The sequence below is a fragment of the Anticarsia gemmatalis genome, chromosome 25, assembly GCF_050436995.1.
Source record: "Anticarsia gemmatalis isolate Benzon Research Colony breed Stoneville strain chromosome 25, ilAntGemm2 primary, whole genome shotgun sequence".
In the NCBI taxonomy this organism is placed as follows: Eukaryota; Metazoa; Arthropoda; class Insecta; order Lepidoptera; family Erebidae; genus Anticarsia; species Anticarsia gemmatalis.
The window spans coordinates 6,025,594-6,039,463 of NC_134769.1; the positions used below are offsets into that span (position 1 = coordinate 6,025,594).

A 13,870-nucleotide genomic window follows, 5' to 3' on the forward strand; every position below is an offset into this window, starting at 1 on the left:
ATATGCGAAAGTTCCGTACAGTAATTATTAACCCATGGATCGGGCAAATGGAAACTCGTGTAGGGTAATCGAGAAATACAGGACTTAACATGTGGTAACACATATTAAATTATTTTAGAAAATCATCTTACTAAAAATGAAATTCTCGTAGATATTTTTGCAGAAAATTTTCACTCTGCCAATGCTTCGGCGAGCACAAAATAAAAGGTCAAGTCGACTTCTCGTCGATACGTCACTCAAGCACCAATGGCTATCTGTGCCCTCCACGGAACAAAAGTTTATGATCTCAGGGAGCCATATAAAGGGGCTCGGACCCAAGAATATAAAACTAAGGTCCTCACATGACGGAAGGTAGTAAACGAGTTTTTGCAATTGACGTGAGACATGACAGGGACGAATGGGAGAAAGTTGGACGAAAAATTACGTTTCACGAAATATTACTTAGTTATGTTTTCTTAGAAGAGGACCTTTACAGGATCCAGAACGTTCTCATTATGTAATTAATACAACTAAGTAGGCGAAAGTAGGTACTTAGTTATAACATATTTCAGACTAAACCTATAAAAACAGAAAACTTCAAAGTTATAACATAATACAAAACTCTCCGTAGAATTTTAACAAACCCACTTATTTCACGTAGGTAGAGAGAAGCCTCAAACAGATATATCGTAGGCCTAAGGTGGGATAGCAACTACACTGAGTAATGGGTGACCTCATTAAGGCGAGGACGGCATGGGAACCATAAAATTCCCGTATTAAGTCCTCCATCGAGTGGGTGCAGACATTTATTAATTAGCCGAGACGCCATGACACAAGAGATTGGCACTTCACGTGCGACCTTTCGTGTAATTAGCAAATATTTTTTCTGAGATCATATTTGGGACGTGTATTATCTATTATGAAATGGCTATTTTTGGCTTGTTCTAGTGTGATGTCGTGTTTTGTAAATAAATCGCGAATTTAGCCTTGTCATAATATCGAATATATTATGTTTATCATTGCAGTTCCCTGGGCTCTATTTGTGCCTGTGATGTCACTGTTTTAAAGTGTCTAAATCTTAAGGGTCACACAACTTATTCATCACTATTAATAACAAACACAATAGCTATCTCAAAGGCCTGGTTATTAACCTCTCAAGACGTTTATTTTCGACACTTAGCGGGTGACAGCAGAGCGCCATGATTTACTCACGCCATATTTTAGTTCTTGCTAATTACTTTTTGATGAGCAAAGTATGACTAACAAGATTACGAAGTGCATTAAAAAGACATGACACATTACACAGTTTTACATAAAACGGGGCGAGAGTACTCTTTGAACAGTTTTAAACAAAAGAGATAACACGGCTTCCATTTTATGAAAGTACTTCATCCAATTAAGGCTGTTAGCGTATAATGTGTAAATCTTTATGAATTGCTTTACTCATTATCATAAAATATGCGATATTTATATTAAAAGTAGTTAGTACCCGATCTTTACACATTATTGAGTAACTAATTAACTGTCTACTATGTTGTTAACGTTTAATAACATATCTTATTACTATTCTCAGTCTTTTTCATCACTTACGATTCACTTACGATTTACGTGAAAATGTAACTAAACCGTAAGTCAACCAATCTTGCAACGTAAATATACTAAGTAAACCAAAGCAAACAGCATCAAATCCAAAATATGTTGTAATCAACGATACATCAAATCCGTATTCCAACATAGCTTTGTCAAAACTTAAATCAAGATATTTGAACACAGGTAGCGGAAAGTTAGTAGTGGTGGCAGAAACCCGGCGTTAAATCTACTAAACTAAAGATAGATCCACGTTTGAAACCGCCGGGAGTGCCGGTTTACAGAATGCTAATCTCGCCCTCGGCTCGTGCCGGAGGGATATTGCGGAATTGTCTCCGTTTTCACTATGAAAACTTTAATTTCGACTGTTTACTTTGGCAAAGTAGGTAGCGGTCGGTTTTAAACATCGCTCACAAACGGTAATTCAACATCAGTGTCGATTGTTGCGACGTCTCAATTAGAACTGTTTGTGTTTCGCGTTAGACTACTTCGTTTGTTCACTTTTGGTTCGTGGCTTTTGTACTCGATGAGTTTCTGTTTCTACCTCGCCGATATTCTCCTGCCCTAATACGGAACGACGCGGCGACGTGTAGGCGTTTTATTTTCTAGCCAACATCATTATCGTGTGAGTTCTTCTATACCGTATCACTAAGCGCAAAAGCCAAAAACACGATACATTATATCTTTAGTTACGATTGACCTTTGATGTCAGCGAAAATCAAAGAATTCTGTGAAAGTCCTCCTCGGGGTCAAGTAAGGTATATCTTGACATTTAACTTACTGACCTTTCTTAATCTAGGGGACGTTTCAGCTCGGCTACAATTACCATCGAGCTTATAAAGGCCTTTGTTAACACCACCTAAGATTTTTCAACTTTGACATTGCTCTGTATATTTTTTCGTAACAGTATTTGTAGTAAATCATAGTATTCTGGTCGGGCTAGTTGGGTGGAATAAATGGGACTTGTCCGTTAGTTGATAGGTATCGCGACGTTTTCCGAACAATATCGATAAGTGCGAGCCGATAGTGTCACTGTGATGGGACTCGATGCCAAATACTGGACACTTTGTAATAGATACGAGGCTCTGTATTTGCAAAATTGCCTATTTCGTGTTCCCGTGTAAATACTGTACATTCAGTCAACTGGCTACTGAATATTGAGAGAAAATTTAGATTGATATATGGATGACGCGTCTCATAAATCTAGCCGCTTGAGACTAGATTAGACAGACGATTCAATATTTCTGGGAATAAAAAGGCTTGGAAAAAATGAGATGCTTCATTCATAAATGAATCGTCAAACGAGAAATATTTTAAGTAATAAAAGCGACAGGGAATGTGTCTCCCAGAGATTCCGTCGTATTCTTTATCTTGTAAGTAAATGTCTTTACGCGTAAAGAATTCAGGGTACGAGGCGCTGGGGGGACAGGTGTGGGAAGATAGAGGGCACGCGCCACCGCTCGCAGGGAGCACGTAGACCACCTCCAGGGATTTACCCGCGTCAGACCTCGCCGATTGCGGTCCACTTAACTACCAGTCTAAGAGTGTAACTCACCTTGAGATTGTGGAACAACTTTTGTGTATTGTTATGGCGAGATTTACGGCGTCTGCTCCCAAAACTTCGTTAAGTACGGTGTTGACAAACTTTGAAATTGGATAATGCAAATTCCGTACCTCAAAAAACGTTACTCGAAATGAAATAATTGGAGAGTTATGTTTACAAGCTCTTACCGGGTTTAATATAAACTTCACAAATATGCACTCATAGTAGCGCTACACTCTGTATACCGCATTGAAGTCTTTGCACTAAAAATAAACATTTCAAAAGTAGTTCGTTTGTATAAGAGTATTTTTATCAAAGCGTACGGAATGGAAGATCGTTAGAAGCGTGAAAACCCTTTTTAGATTTGAAAGCTTGATATAAATAATTCGTTTTGAATCGCTACTCGTAAAAACTTATCTATAAAGGTTGATGCACCTCATGAACTAATCGATGAGTTGAATAAATACTCGTTTAAAAATATGATAAGCACAAATGCCGAAGTTTCCTTGCAACGAAAACTAAACTCTATTTTAAAATTTGGATTAAAAGAGTCAATGAACTGCAATCGTATATTTTCAAGTCGGATATAAGACAGGAGATTACTTTAGCTAGACATCATAAAACTACATTGGACGACCATTGTCTCAGACGCATTGTCTGTATTAAGGACATCGACATCACATGAATGGCAAATGAAATAACGGTAGCAGGAGGAAGTGAACCAAACGATATTATATCTAAAGAGCTACTTAAACAAGTTATTATCAGCGGTTCAGGTATAAGCGACGAAGCTATTAAGGAAACTGTTATCGGGAACATTATCGGGGGTGCAAAGGATAAGGAGGCACTAGCCGCCCCCACCTGGACGGGAAGTTCGGCGATAACTATCGATCTGATAGCGGTTTTGACAACAGTTCAACAAGATTAAAGTTCAGGGAAAAAATAAAACGTTTGTTTAACAATTTCCGTCGGAAACTAATTTTCTGATTAAATTAAACATTTGAGGTAATAAAGTCAGAATAAGATGGTTCTGTGTTGACATGTTTGACGTTGTCGACAGTTGTGTAGCGGGATTTGACAGAAATGGAACACGTCGCTGCTAAATATACACTTGAAACATACAGTTTAGATCCCCGAGGGTGTGATACTAGAGGTGGTCGAACCGTCTAGTCAACAAACACAAATAAATACCGCTCCACATGAGCACTAAATCAAAAAGTTTAGAAATATGAATCACGACTTACCAAAGGTGACTCAAACAGAATTTACGTATGATGGAGTAAAAAGAAATGGAGTCAGCTATGCATTTTCAAATGTTTATCTACATTGATTGATATGGCTTTTGTGTTCATGTAAATATTTTACTTTAAATAAAAAGTTTGTTCGCGTAGGACTTTCATGAACGTAAACATGGCGTCTCGTGACTCACATTATTACTACCGCTGAATTCTTTTAACATTGAAATATGCCGTTCATATTTATAAATTAGGTTTAATTTAACGTCCATGAATCAACTTGTCAAGTCATCAAAGGGCGAATAATTTCTCTTCTGAACTATGAAATTCTGCGGTTCTGGTGGAATTCGCTAATGAAAGTTACCGCAGTGTAAAGTGTTAGTGAGTATCGCGAAGTGAAGGGTTCGGTTGCCTGTGTTCTGAATGTAAGGAGCTACAGAAGCTGAATCGTGATTCATTAGGGGCCTGGGCTATGACTCGTGGAAAGCAGTTCCAACAAAATGGTTGACATGAGAGGGTTATAATAAGAAAACTAGGTACGGTACCATCTGTGGACGATGTGTAGAGCTTCTTGCATATCTCCTGCGGACCGCCGAGCGCGTTGATCTTGGCCAAACCCTCGGCGCCGCGAGACTCCATCAGCTCGCGCAGCTGCCGTAGGGTGACGCCATATTGCGCCGGCCGCCCCTCCACCGTAGCCATGGTGCCGGGCTCGCGGCCGCCGCCCGCACCACGCCCGACAACCCTCTAGCTCTGAAACAATACACGACATCACATAAGAAACATGAAAATTAAATAAAATGATTTACAATCTTCAGAAATCTAGAAAGATGATTCTGGAGAGCTTTACAGCAAGGTCTATCTAGACACAAAAACTTATGATTGAAGCAAGGACGAATAACTTCATTAATTTAAGACATAAACTTTATCCTGAGTCATGACCCCTCACTGTTGTTTTAAGGTTTGTGAACTGCTGATTGAAGCCAGTGATTCCATTATTTGCGTCAGTAGAACAGATGACGTAGAGGCGAATATTTGCGAAATGACAATAAGGCAGATGTATTTGTAAATATAGACGTTCCTGGAACGTTACTGATATGTTAAATTAAGACCTTAGTAGTCTGTAGTTTACGATATCACGACAGTAACGAGTTTCGGAAACGGTTGACGAATCAGACATCTATAGACAGATGTTTCTGACGCACTAAACATATCATCGGGCAAAGGGAACGGCCGCTATATTTTTGCGATATTCTCATTATATCGGTGGAAACGTGGGCGCTATTTATAGGACTATAAAACTTCCCGTCGGGTGCACTTTAGTGTTGAGCGGTGCATAATTAAACACCCACCCTTGTTCACCCTGGTTCTTCGCACCTACTGAAGGGGCGGTCTCGTCCCACATAATTACTGACAAAGCTCAGGATATTGGATATAATTACTTTTGCATGGTTTCAAGAGGATTTATGATGTTACCTGGAGAAGGTGAATATTGAATGACAGGAAGAATGTTACTACCATGAGATACGTAAAAGAATTTAATTCCAACGTCAAAATAATTAATTAAGAACGGAAATCGATTTGTGTTAATGTTGTAAACAGTAAACTTTGTCTGTTTAATTGTTAGACAATGTTTAAACATTTGGTTTCTATGAAAACAGCACCAATTTTTCCGTATTCCAATAAAGCAAAATGAAACATATTCGTCAAATTCTTACAAAGTGATTCACTAAAAGATCTACGATGACAAAAGCGGGTCAGCTGCAAATACACCTGCGGAGCTATTACGCTGTTTACGGCGCAATAAAGACATCAGATGGTTTATAACATTGTCATACATAATTTAGCAGCTCCGAGGATAACATCACGGAGTGATGAGGAGTGTCGAAATAAATGTTCACGTTCTTAGAAATTGTGATACATTTTGTAGTAATAAAGATATTGAAATGATGAAGGCAAATAATTTTGAAATTTAATCACTGTGAAAGTGATTTTTATTGAATTAGTGTAGTAAAAACGGGTCTAGTATCAGTGCTGTGAAGGTGTTTATTTGAAGGTCCTTAAACCTGACTTCTGTGGAAAAGAATTCAGGCAAAGTCAATTAAATAATCAAGTCATATTGAAGTCTGTCCAACAGAAAATCTTTTAATTTACTCTGTATGACGACACAGAAGCAATGGAATAGAAATCCGACATTTTCTTTCCATTGTTAAATCAACAAACCGACCGAAAGTCATCAAGCGAAAAAACAAGGGGAAATAAAAATCAGTTTAAAGGAACAAAGTGAAACATTCTCGACTTAATTAACTGTTAAAACAAGTCGAAGCAAATAAATTAAAAAAACGTCAAACACATTACGGGAGTTTTGAACTGTTGTCGTTTCTGGGATTATTGAAAATATTCTGTGACCTTTTTTCTTTCAAAACTCATTAATAAGTGTGGTTTGAAATCAAGAATCACATTAGAATATTTGAAAGTGTAGATCGCACATCTAATAAGAAACCAATTTCAAATGTTATAAAAATGTATCTAAAAATAAACCATCTTCAAGAAACAAACACCTAAAAGATCCCAAGTATTGCAAGACAAATACAACAATGTTATTTTACGACAGTCTAATACACAAAGCGTTTAAAATCCCGTACGTAAAGATGCTCACAATAGCCGCTTAGGAACACCGGCTATCGAGCGAGGCTCGCCAAAAAGAGAGGGTTAAGTACTCCATAAACTGTACTGAATACACAATAGGGGGTTTGGGGGCGAAGGGGGTACGTATCCTCGTATTTTATATACGCAAGAGTAACTCGAGCGGAATTTACTGCTGACGTGTAAAGTTAAGATGATTGCAAATCGTGTCGTTCTATTGGGACTAACGTGAAACGAAAGGGGTGTGTGAATTAAGGCTCTATACTTTTGTACGTAAATACTTTCGAGAGAGAGAAAACATTACATCTGTATTTCTCAGACAATTTTATTTGTATTCCAGTTCTGTAGGACAATATTTATGGATGTGGATGAAGTAATGGAAGTTAGAAAAGATCGTACCAAGTGGTGTTCTCTGGTCTCTGCCTAAGAAGGCATGATTTTATATATCTCTCTACCTTTTGAAATAGTGTTAATTTAAATTAACACTATTTTAAAAGTGAGTTTTCACAATTTTATTAGTAAAGGTACAGCCTAATACTTTGAAGAGGCGTTCAATAATATCGATCGCGTCCAATCGGCTAGCAACAGTCTATAATTTATACAATACGATGACGTTTACCGAGCCTATTTTAGACCTTCATTTACATTTCTATATATTTCATAGGAAATCTCTCCACTGATAACATGGGCTGTCGGTCGAGGGTCTGCGTTGTCATTTAAATTTTTGATTTATTGGGAACCAATTTACGTAGTACCTAAAAAATGTAGATTTTCGGACAAACGAAGACATGTAAAGGAGATCTTCGGGTACATCTATAAGTAGAACGTTGTAGTCTACTAAAAATGAGTATTATAAAAACCATAATACAAACATAAATATACCAAAGAATGTTTATTCATCGGAATGCGTAAAATAATGTGAAAGTACTCTGAATTCGTACTTGAGTCTCTGATAAGGTTATCACTTGGCCTCCATTCAGCAGGTTTTTACTTACTCTTAATTGAGAAAAGTGCTAATTGTAATTACTTAATCTATTATTATGTAAAATTGAGTATAATTAGTCTATTTAAACGACCTGAGGTGTCAATACTAAATTAGTAATACTTCATTAAATATTGTCTTTAAAACAACGTATTTTTTTTATTTAAATTACCAAACGTCACGCCATTCAGAAGGTTGGTAGCGCATTGAATAATATAAAAGAGTAATTTATATAATCTGATTACTTTTTTAAATGAAAGTTTATTGTTTTATAAATACAGTAGTAATTACTATACAATACATAACAAATACGAATATTTTCTTTAAACAGTTTCAGTTTACTAAGTGATTTGCGAAATTTTTGCTACCGATATGACGACTGAAGAACTAGACAAGTATCCAAGAATGAATCTCGAGTTGTTCTCTGGTTAGGTGTCATGGGACTGATAATACAATGAAAAATAGCTGCACTACCAACCTACACAAAAAAGTACACGCCAAAACTAAATAAATAACAAAACTGTCTGTCTCACAATTCGAGCAGACATAAACCAGTAAAAGAGGGGGGGGGGGAGGTGGATAGCCAAGAGCCACCCCGGCGATGGTTGCCAACAGCATCAAGTTGAGTGCCGTTGAATAGCCAACAATTAGGTCGCCTCCTTAACATCGTGATGCAGAGGCTGCGCCTAAGAGACGCCACAATCTTTGGCTTGTTCAACATGTTTTATTGGTTTTTTATTGGGTTATAAATAACTTGTAGTTTATGTTAGGCTTAGGGTATAGAATTGAGACGGAAGGAGCTGGTGTAACAAGGGATGCTATGGAGAACAAATACGTTTTTTTTTCTTTTGTATGACACTATGTTATATTGATTTCGTCTACTCACGTCTTAAATGACGAAAAATATTATTCAAGAAACAGTATTATGTAGAGTCGCTTTTATAAATAAACGTCTTTCAATTCTACTTTCTAAATCTAATTAATTTTCTGACATGCAATTATAAATGTTAAAGTATACAGATAATACTATACAAATACCGGATATTTATTCTAATAATAGAACATCCGCATAAACAAGGTAATTAATAGTTTTGTACGTACAATAATATCATCGGACTACATTTCTGTTTGCGTCTAATAAATATTCAATCCGACTAAATAACTGGTACGCTAGTGCAAACATACCCTTATTTGATTTACTATTGCCTGTGTATTTTTGTCCATTTATTTTATTTGTATAGAAATATACTGTAACCCCGGATTTTTGCACAAAAGCAATATAGGAAATAATATGTATCAAGCACATTTGAGCTTCTTTCTGTAACTTATTTCTTACGTACTATTTGTTCTTTTGAAAGCCAAAAATATGAAACCTAGACAAAGAAGCAGTTTCAAACTTTCAAACATTTATGATTTTCATTACTACTATATTTGATCAAGCTATAAAGGCCTAAGCAGTTCTCCAATACATCACCACGAACAAAACTCCGTTAATTTATGTGCCATCCACACATGTTTAGAAAGCAATTAAAAGCCGGGACCCGCGGTCCACAGTATAAAGTCTCCCAAGTGGGTCAATCATGGCATTTGCAGAACAACTTGGTGCTGGCAAACAATCTTGATTGAAAGTGCCCCTAATCGGTTACAGGATTAATCGTCAAGCGTCGTAGTACCGTTTGTGATTGATGAAAGGTCCGCGTGTGATCTATAAGCCGGTCGCGAGTTTACCAATAATTTAATACATGAGATCCTAAGATATTGAAAGTTGGACGTTCTATAAATCTTAGTCCTGTGGTTAGTTATGTTGTTGATAAAGTTGATTTATTCGTCGATTCTGAATGTATAACAGTATATTCTTGTTTGTAGACGAAACTATTTATAAATCGTTCATCAATATAGATCAATCTAAGAAAATTCCCACCTGAATCTAAAAGCAAGCAGCAAAAATGTACATCGTCACCAAAATCTAACTTAAAATTTGATACAGCGAACCTCACATCAAAGCGTCGCCGTGACACGACTCCAAATATTTGTCGTCTATAAATAACAGGGATGAAGCCGGCATATAAAATGTGGGAACTCTGTTAAATTGTCTTGGAAATTGGAGCGTGCACATCGTAAAAGATACACATGAAAAAGCTCATAACAATGTTTTGGACAGCCCTGTTGGAGAATAAATGCTTTTTGTTTGGCATGATAATGAAGCAGAAATGCAGGAGAAAACGTATTTGTGAAGTCTGGCTTTGAAAGAAGTATAACAGATTTTTATATTCGAAAATTCTGTGGGAATATTCTACATACAACAATATTACTGAAAGCTTTCAGTTAGTTTCCAGGTCTAGAAAAATACAATTTTCACGTACAAACTTATAAGTAATGAGAAAAATCGAAAAACCATAAATCACTACACAAATGGCTTAGTATACAAGAGAAAAACATAACCTAGCCTTAGCTTTTATCATGGGAAGGTCATAGCAACACTATATAAATTATAAGAGAATGGTTCTAATATACGGTGGCATCGCGTGCCGCCACTGGCTTTATCAGAGCCACACCTGAAAATTTTCGCAAACCTACTAGTTATTAAGGCTCGTCGATTTTGCTGAACGATTTCAACAATTACTGTCCAATATAGAAGTTAACTAGACATTTATTTTGGCTATCTTGATTAGCGATGATTGAGGAGTTATGGGTTTAGTCACCTGTTTCGAGGTCAGAATGTCGAATGGTGTATTAATTTGGATAAAAATTATTAGTAATAAAAAGTAGCGCACTTATATATATTATGAGAATATTCTTTATTGCTCCAACAAAAGATATTAGTGTTGTTTGGTATTGATGTTTAATTTACGGGTTCATAGTTTTGCTTGTACTATAATTATCCATTTCGTAAAATTGAAATTTAAAACCGATTATTATTTCATCGTTCTCTCCCAGCTACCTTCAACGATTTTCCACCTCGAGTTTCGCAAAAAGAGCGAGGATCACTTGCTTAATATTGAAACTACTATGAAAGTAAAACAAGTTGAAGTGGAAGACCAATAACTCCTCGTCCGATGTTAACGCCGCTCTTATTCACAGCTTTTTCTTTACCTTTTTCCAATCTTCTTTCTTTTTTATTTGTAGCACCTGAATGAATTAAACCGTATCTTTCTTTTTTAAGGTAGGATTTTTCACACTTTTTAGTACGGCATTGAAAAGGTTTTTAGTGGCACACCAATTACAATTTTTACACCAGAACAATATAGGAAAAGTTTATGCGTCTAACAAAATAATATTCTTAAAACTTAACCGAAGAATTCACAGCCTAAAACTTGTTACCAATGCAAGCCAGCCTGACGCGGCGTGCAAGCCAATACGGTAGATCGATGACGTCACGTCCGGGAAGCGTACGGCCCTGAATAGGAAGCAGGGAAACAAAGTTTAAAGCGAGCGAGTTCGAAAGAAGTGTCAAAGTTTCTGATAGTAACGGCCGAAGTACCGTAGGGTAGTTTTACAAAGAAAAACTACGTGTCTCTAGGGATTTCAACGTTAATGTACGTCTGTCTAATGTAGCCCGTAATTAACTTAAATGTTATTAAACGCAAGAAATAAGTAAACTTGTCCCACAATAAAACAGTTTTTTAACGTTACAGAAAAGGTGTAGTAAAATAATATTGTAAAATAAACTTTACTGCTAGTTTCCTTGTAACGGAAACACTCAAGTTTATTCCTATTCCCAGAGATCCCAGCTAATCCATTCTCCATCGCCCCAATTACATTTCTTGGACTCAAACCTCCGTAGCATCCAGAAACAGAACTTGACAGTCCCAAGTTAATGTAACTACACAACCAAATCCAATTTTCTAAGCAATGATTTATCTTTATTCATGGTGTCATGCTCTATTCATACGGCGGCACGGGGAACGTGAGGAGAAACCCTCACCACGATTATTATGAGAACCACGTACAGTGTGTGACACCTTTATCTAAGAATATGTACGTGTAAAACGCTTTATAAGACTCCATATCCGTGACGTTTCGTTAAAAAACACTCTTTCAATTTATATAACGACGAAGACGAAGATTATGTTCAGAATAAAACATTTTGTTGGTGTAAAAATGGAGAGGATGTTGCGAAATTGAATTCGTTTTCGTTGTTCTTTTCGCAACAGATACGGTCATGTAGACAGCAAAGCTCGGACTTAAAATCCCTATGTTACTGAGATACGCTATCTCCCATCCATTCCGCGATAAAAGCGAAAAATCCAATAACAAACTGCAGAATAAAAAGGACTCGCAGTCACAAATCTTACACAAAGAAAATAAACTCTTAAATCTAGAATTTATCTATCTTCGTTCCATTCTATTGTTGCCAAGTCGCAATCACCTATTGACTTTAAAATTCACCGGGTGAGTTGAACACACAAATGCACTCACTACAATACACTGACACAAATATTTAAATGGCGACTGTGTTTACTGACAAAACGAAGCGTGTAACGGCAGAATCACATTTTGTACTAATGAATCGAGCATTTCCAGTGAGGCTTTCACGAAATTTTAATTGGACATTGCCACTGAGAAAAATAATTAATTGACATGATTGTATTAATGTTGTTTTCGAAAATGTAAATTGCCAATACATTTGGTAAGTTGAATTAAAATATGTTTACGAATAAATGTAATATCATCGAATTGTATTTCAGAGTACATTTTCATATCATGTTGCCGAACATAGTGACACACGTTTCGAACTTATCCAATATCCGCAATACAACGTCGAAAATAGCAAGCAAAAGCCATCAAATATGGTATCGAAGTACTAGGGTTCGAGAAACTGAAAGGAGGTAAATAGCGTATGCGAGGCACGAGTCACGACCGATGGCCGGCTGGTGTCACCGCACCGCTAATCAGACTCCCGTGAACTACCCTGCGGTCCCGATGTGTGCCGACGTAATGGGAAAATCGGGGGTGGAAACCGATTGGCAAAGTACACGATAAAAGCCTCGACTTGATCTGTTTTTGATGTAATTCGGAAAGGTTTTAAGGGGAGTCGGTAAAATAGTAGGGTTGTTTACCCTTTTCGGATGTTCAGTTTTAGGGTGGAAAGCGATACGATATTTAGCGCTTTCGTATGTGGATACCGATACTGGTTTTTATCGCTGCACATTTTTTTGGTGATAAAAAATGACAGCCGTTTCTATCCTTGACGCGTTTTATTTCCACAAATAAAAAAAATCCTTCAAATAACACTTGCTACGTTTTATACAATTCAAACGTTACCAAAAAGCTTTTCAGTCTAACAGTAACATTACTTCACATGGAGTGCAACAAAGGCGATGGAGTTTCCATTCTCGAGTGGAACTGTGGAACTGTACACGTGTATCAACATTCCGGGCACGTGCCGCTTCAGTTAAACCAAGTCGAACTAATCAGGACTTGCGCTTGACCACCACCAAGTTGATTACATTACTTTGTCACTAACTTAATACACTTTTATATGTAAACTGGGCTTTTTTGAATCGATATGTCCGATTAGGTTAGAAGTGAACGATCAACTAGGAATAGGAATGTCCGTTTTTTAGGTAGGTTCGTATTTTTGCTTTCCTATTCTTTGCTTAAACACGTGATGTCTTTTGTCAGTAACTTTCTTAGCACAATAAGTAGAATCCATTTTCTCAAATTTCAGCTTTATTTCAAGGCACGTCAACAATAAAAAATCTCTCACTACATTCTTTACTCGAAATGAAACACGAAAAGAAAGTCATTTAAGACGTTTCCGAGAAAGCATCCCTAAAACGTGACTCGCGTTGACTTTTGAGCTTAAAACCTTCGCTTTACGGCGCCTTTTGCTAATCTACCCTAAAAATAAACTAAGATAACGTTCCTCTTTAGCTTTTCTCATTATAAAAATGC

General features: G+C 36.8%; 1 protein-coding gene across 12 annotated transcripts in view; it reads right to left on the reverse strand.

The window, feature by feature from the left end:
• Positions 1–13,870, reverse strand: part of PMCA (plasma membrane calcium-transporting ATPase 3) — a 169,505-nt gene that overhangs the window by 70,075 nt on the left and 85,560 nt on the right. For all 12 annotated transcript variants that reach the window (XM_076131213.1, XM_076131214.1, XM_076131212.1 and 9 more), the window contains one exon: positions 4,890–5,097. In XM_076131213.1, the coding sequence (XP_075987328.1) occupies positions 4,890–5,046 (157 nt within the window). In that variant the 5' untranslated portion in view covers positions 5,047–5,097. The remainder of the gene's footprint in view (positions 1–4,889; positions 5,098–13,870) is intronic.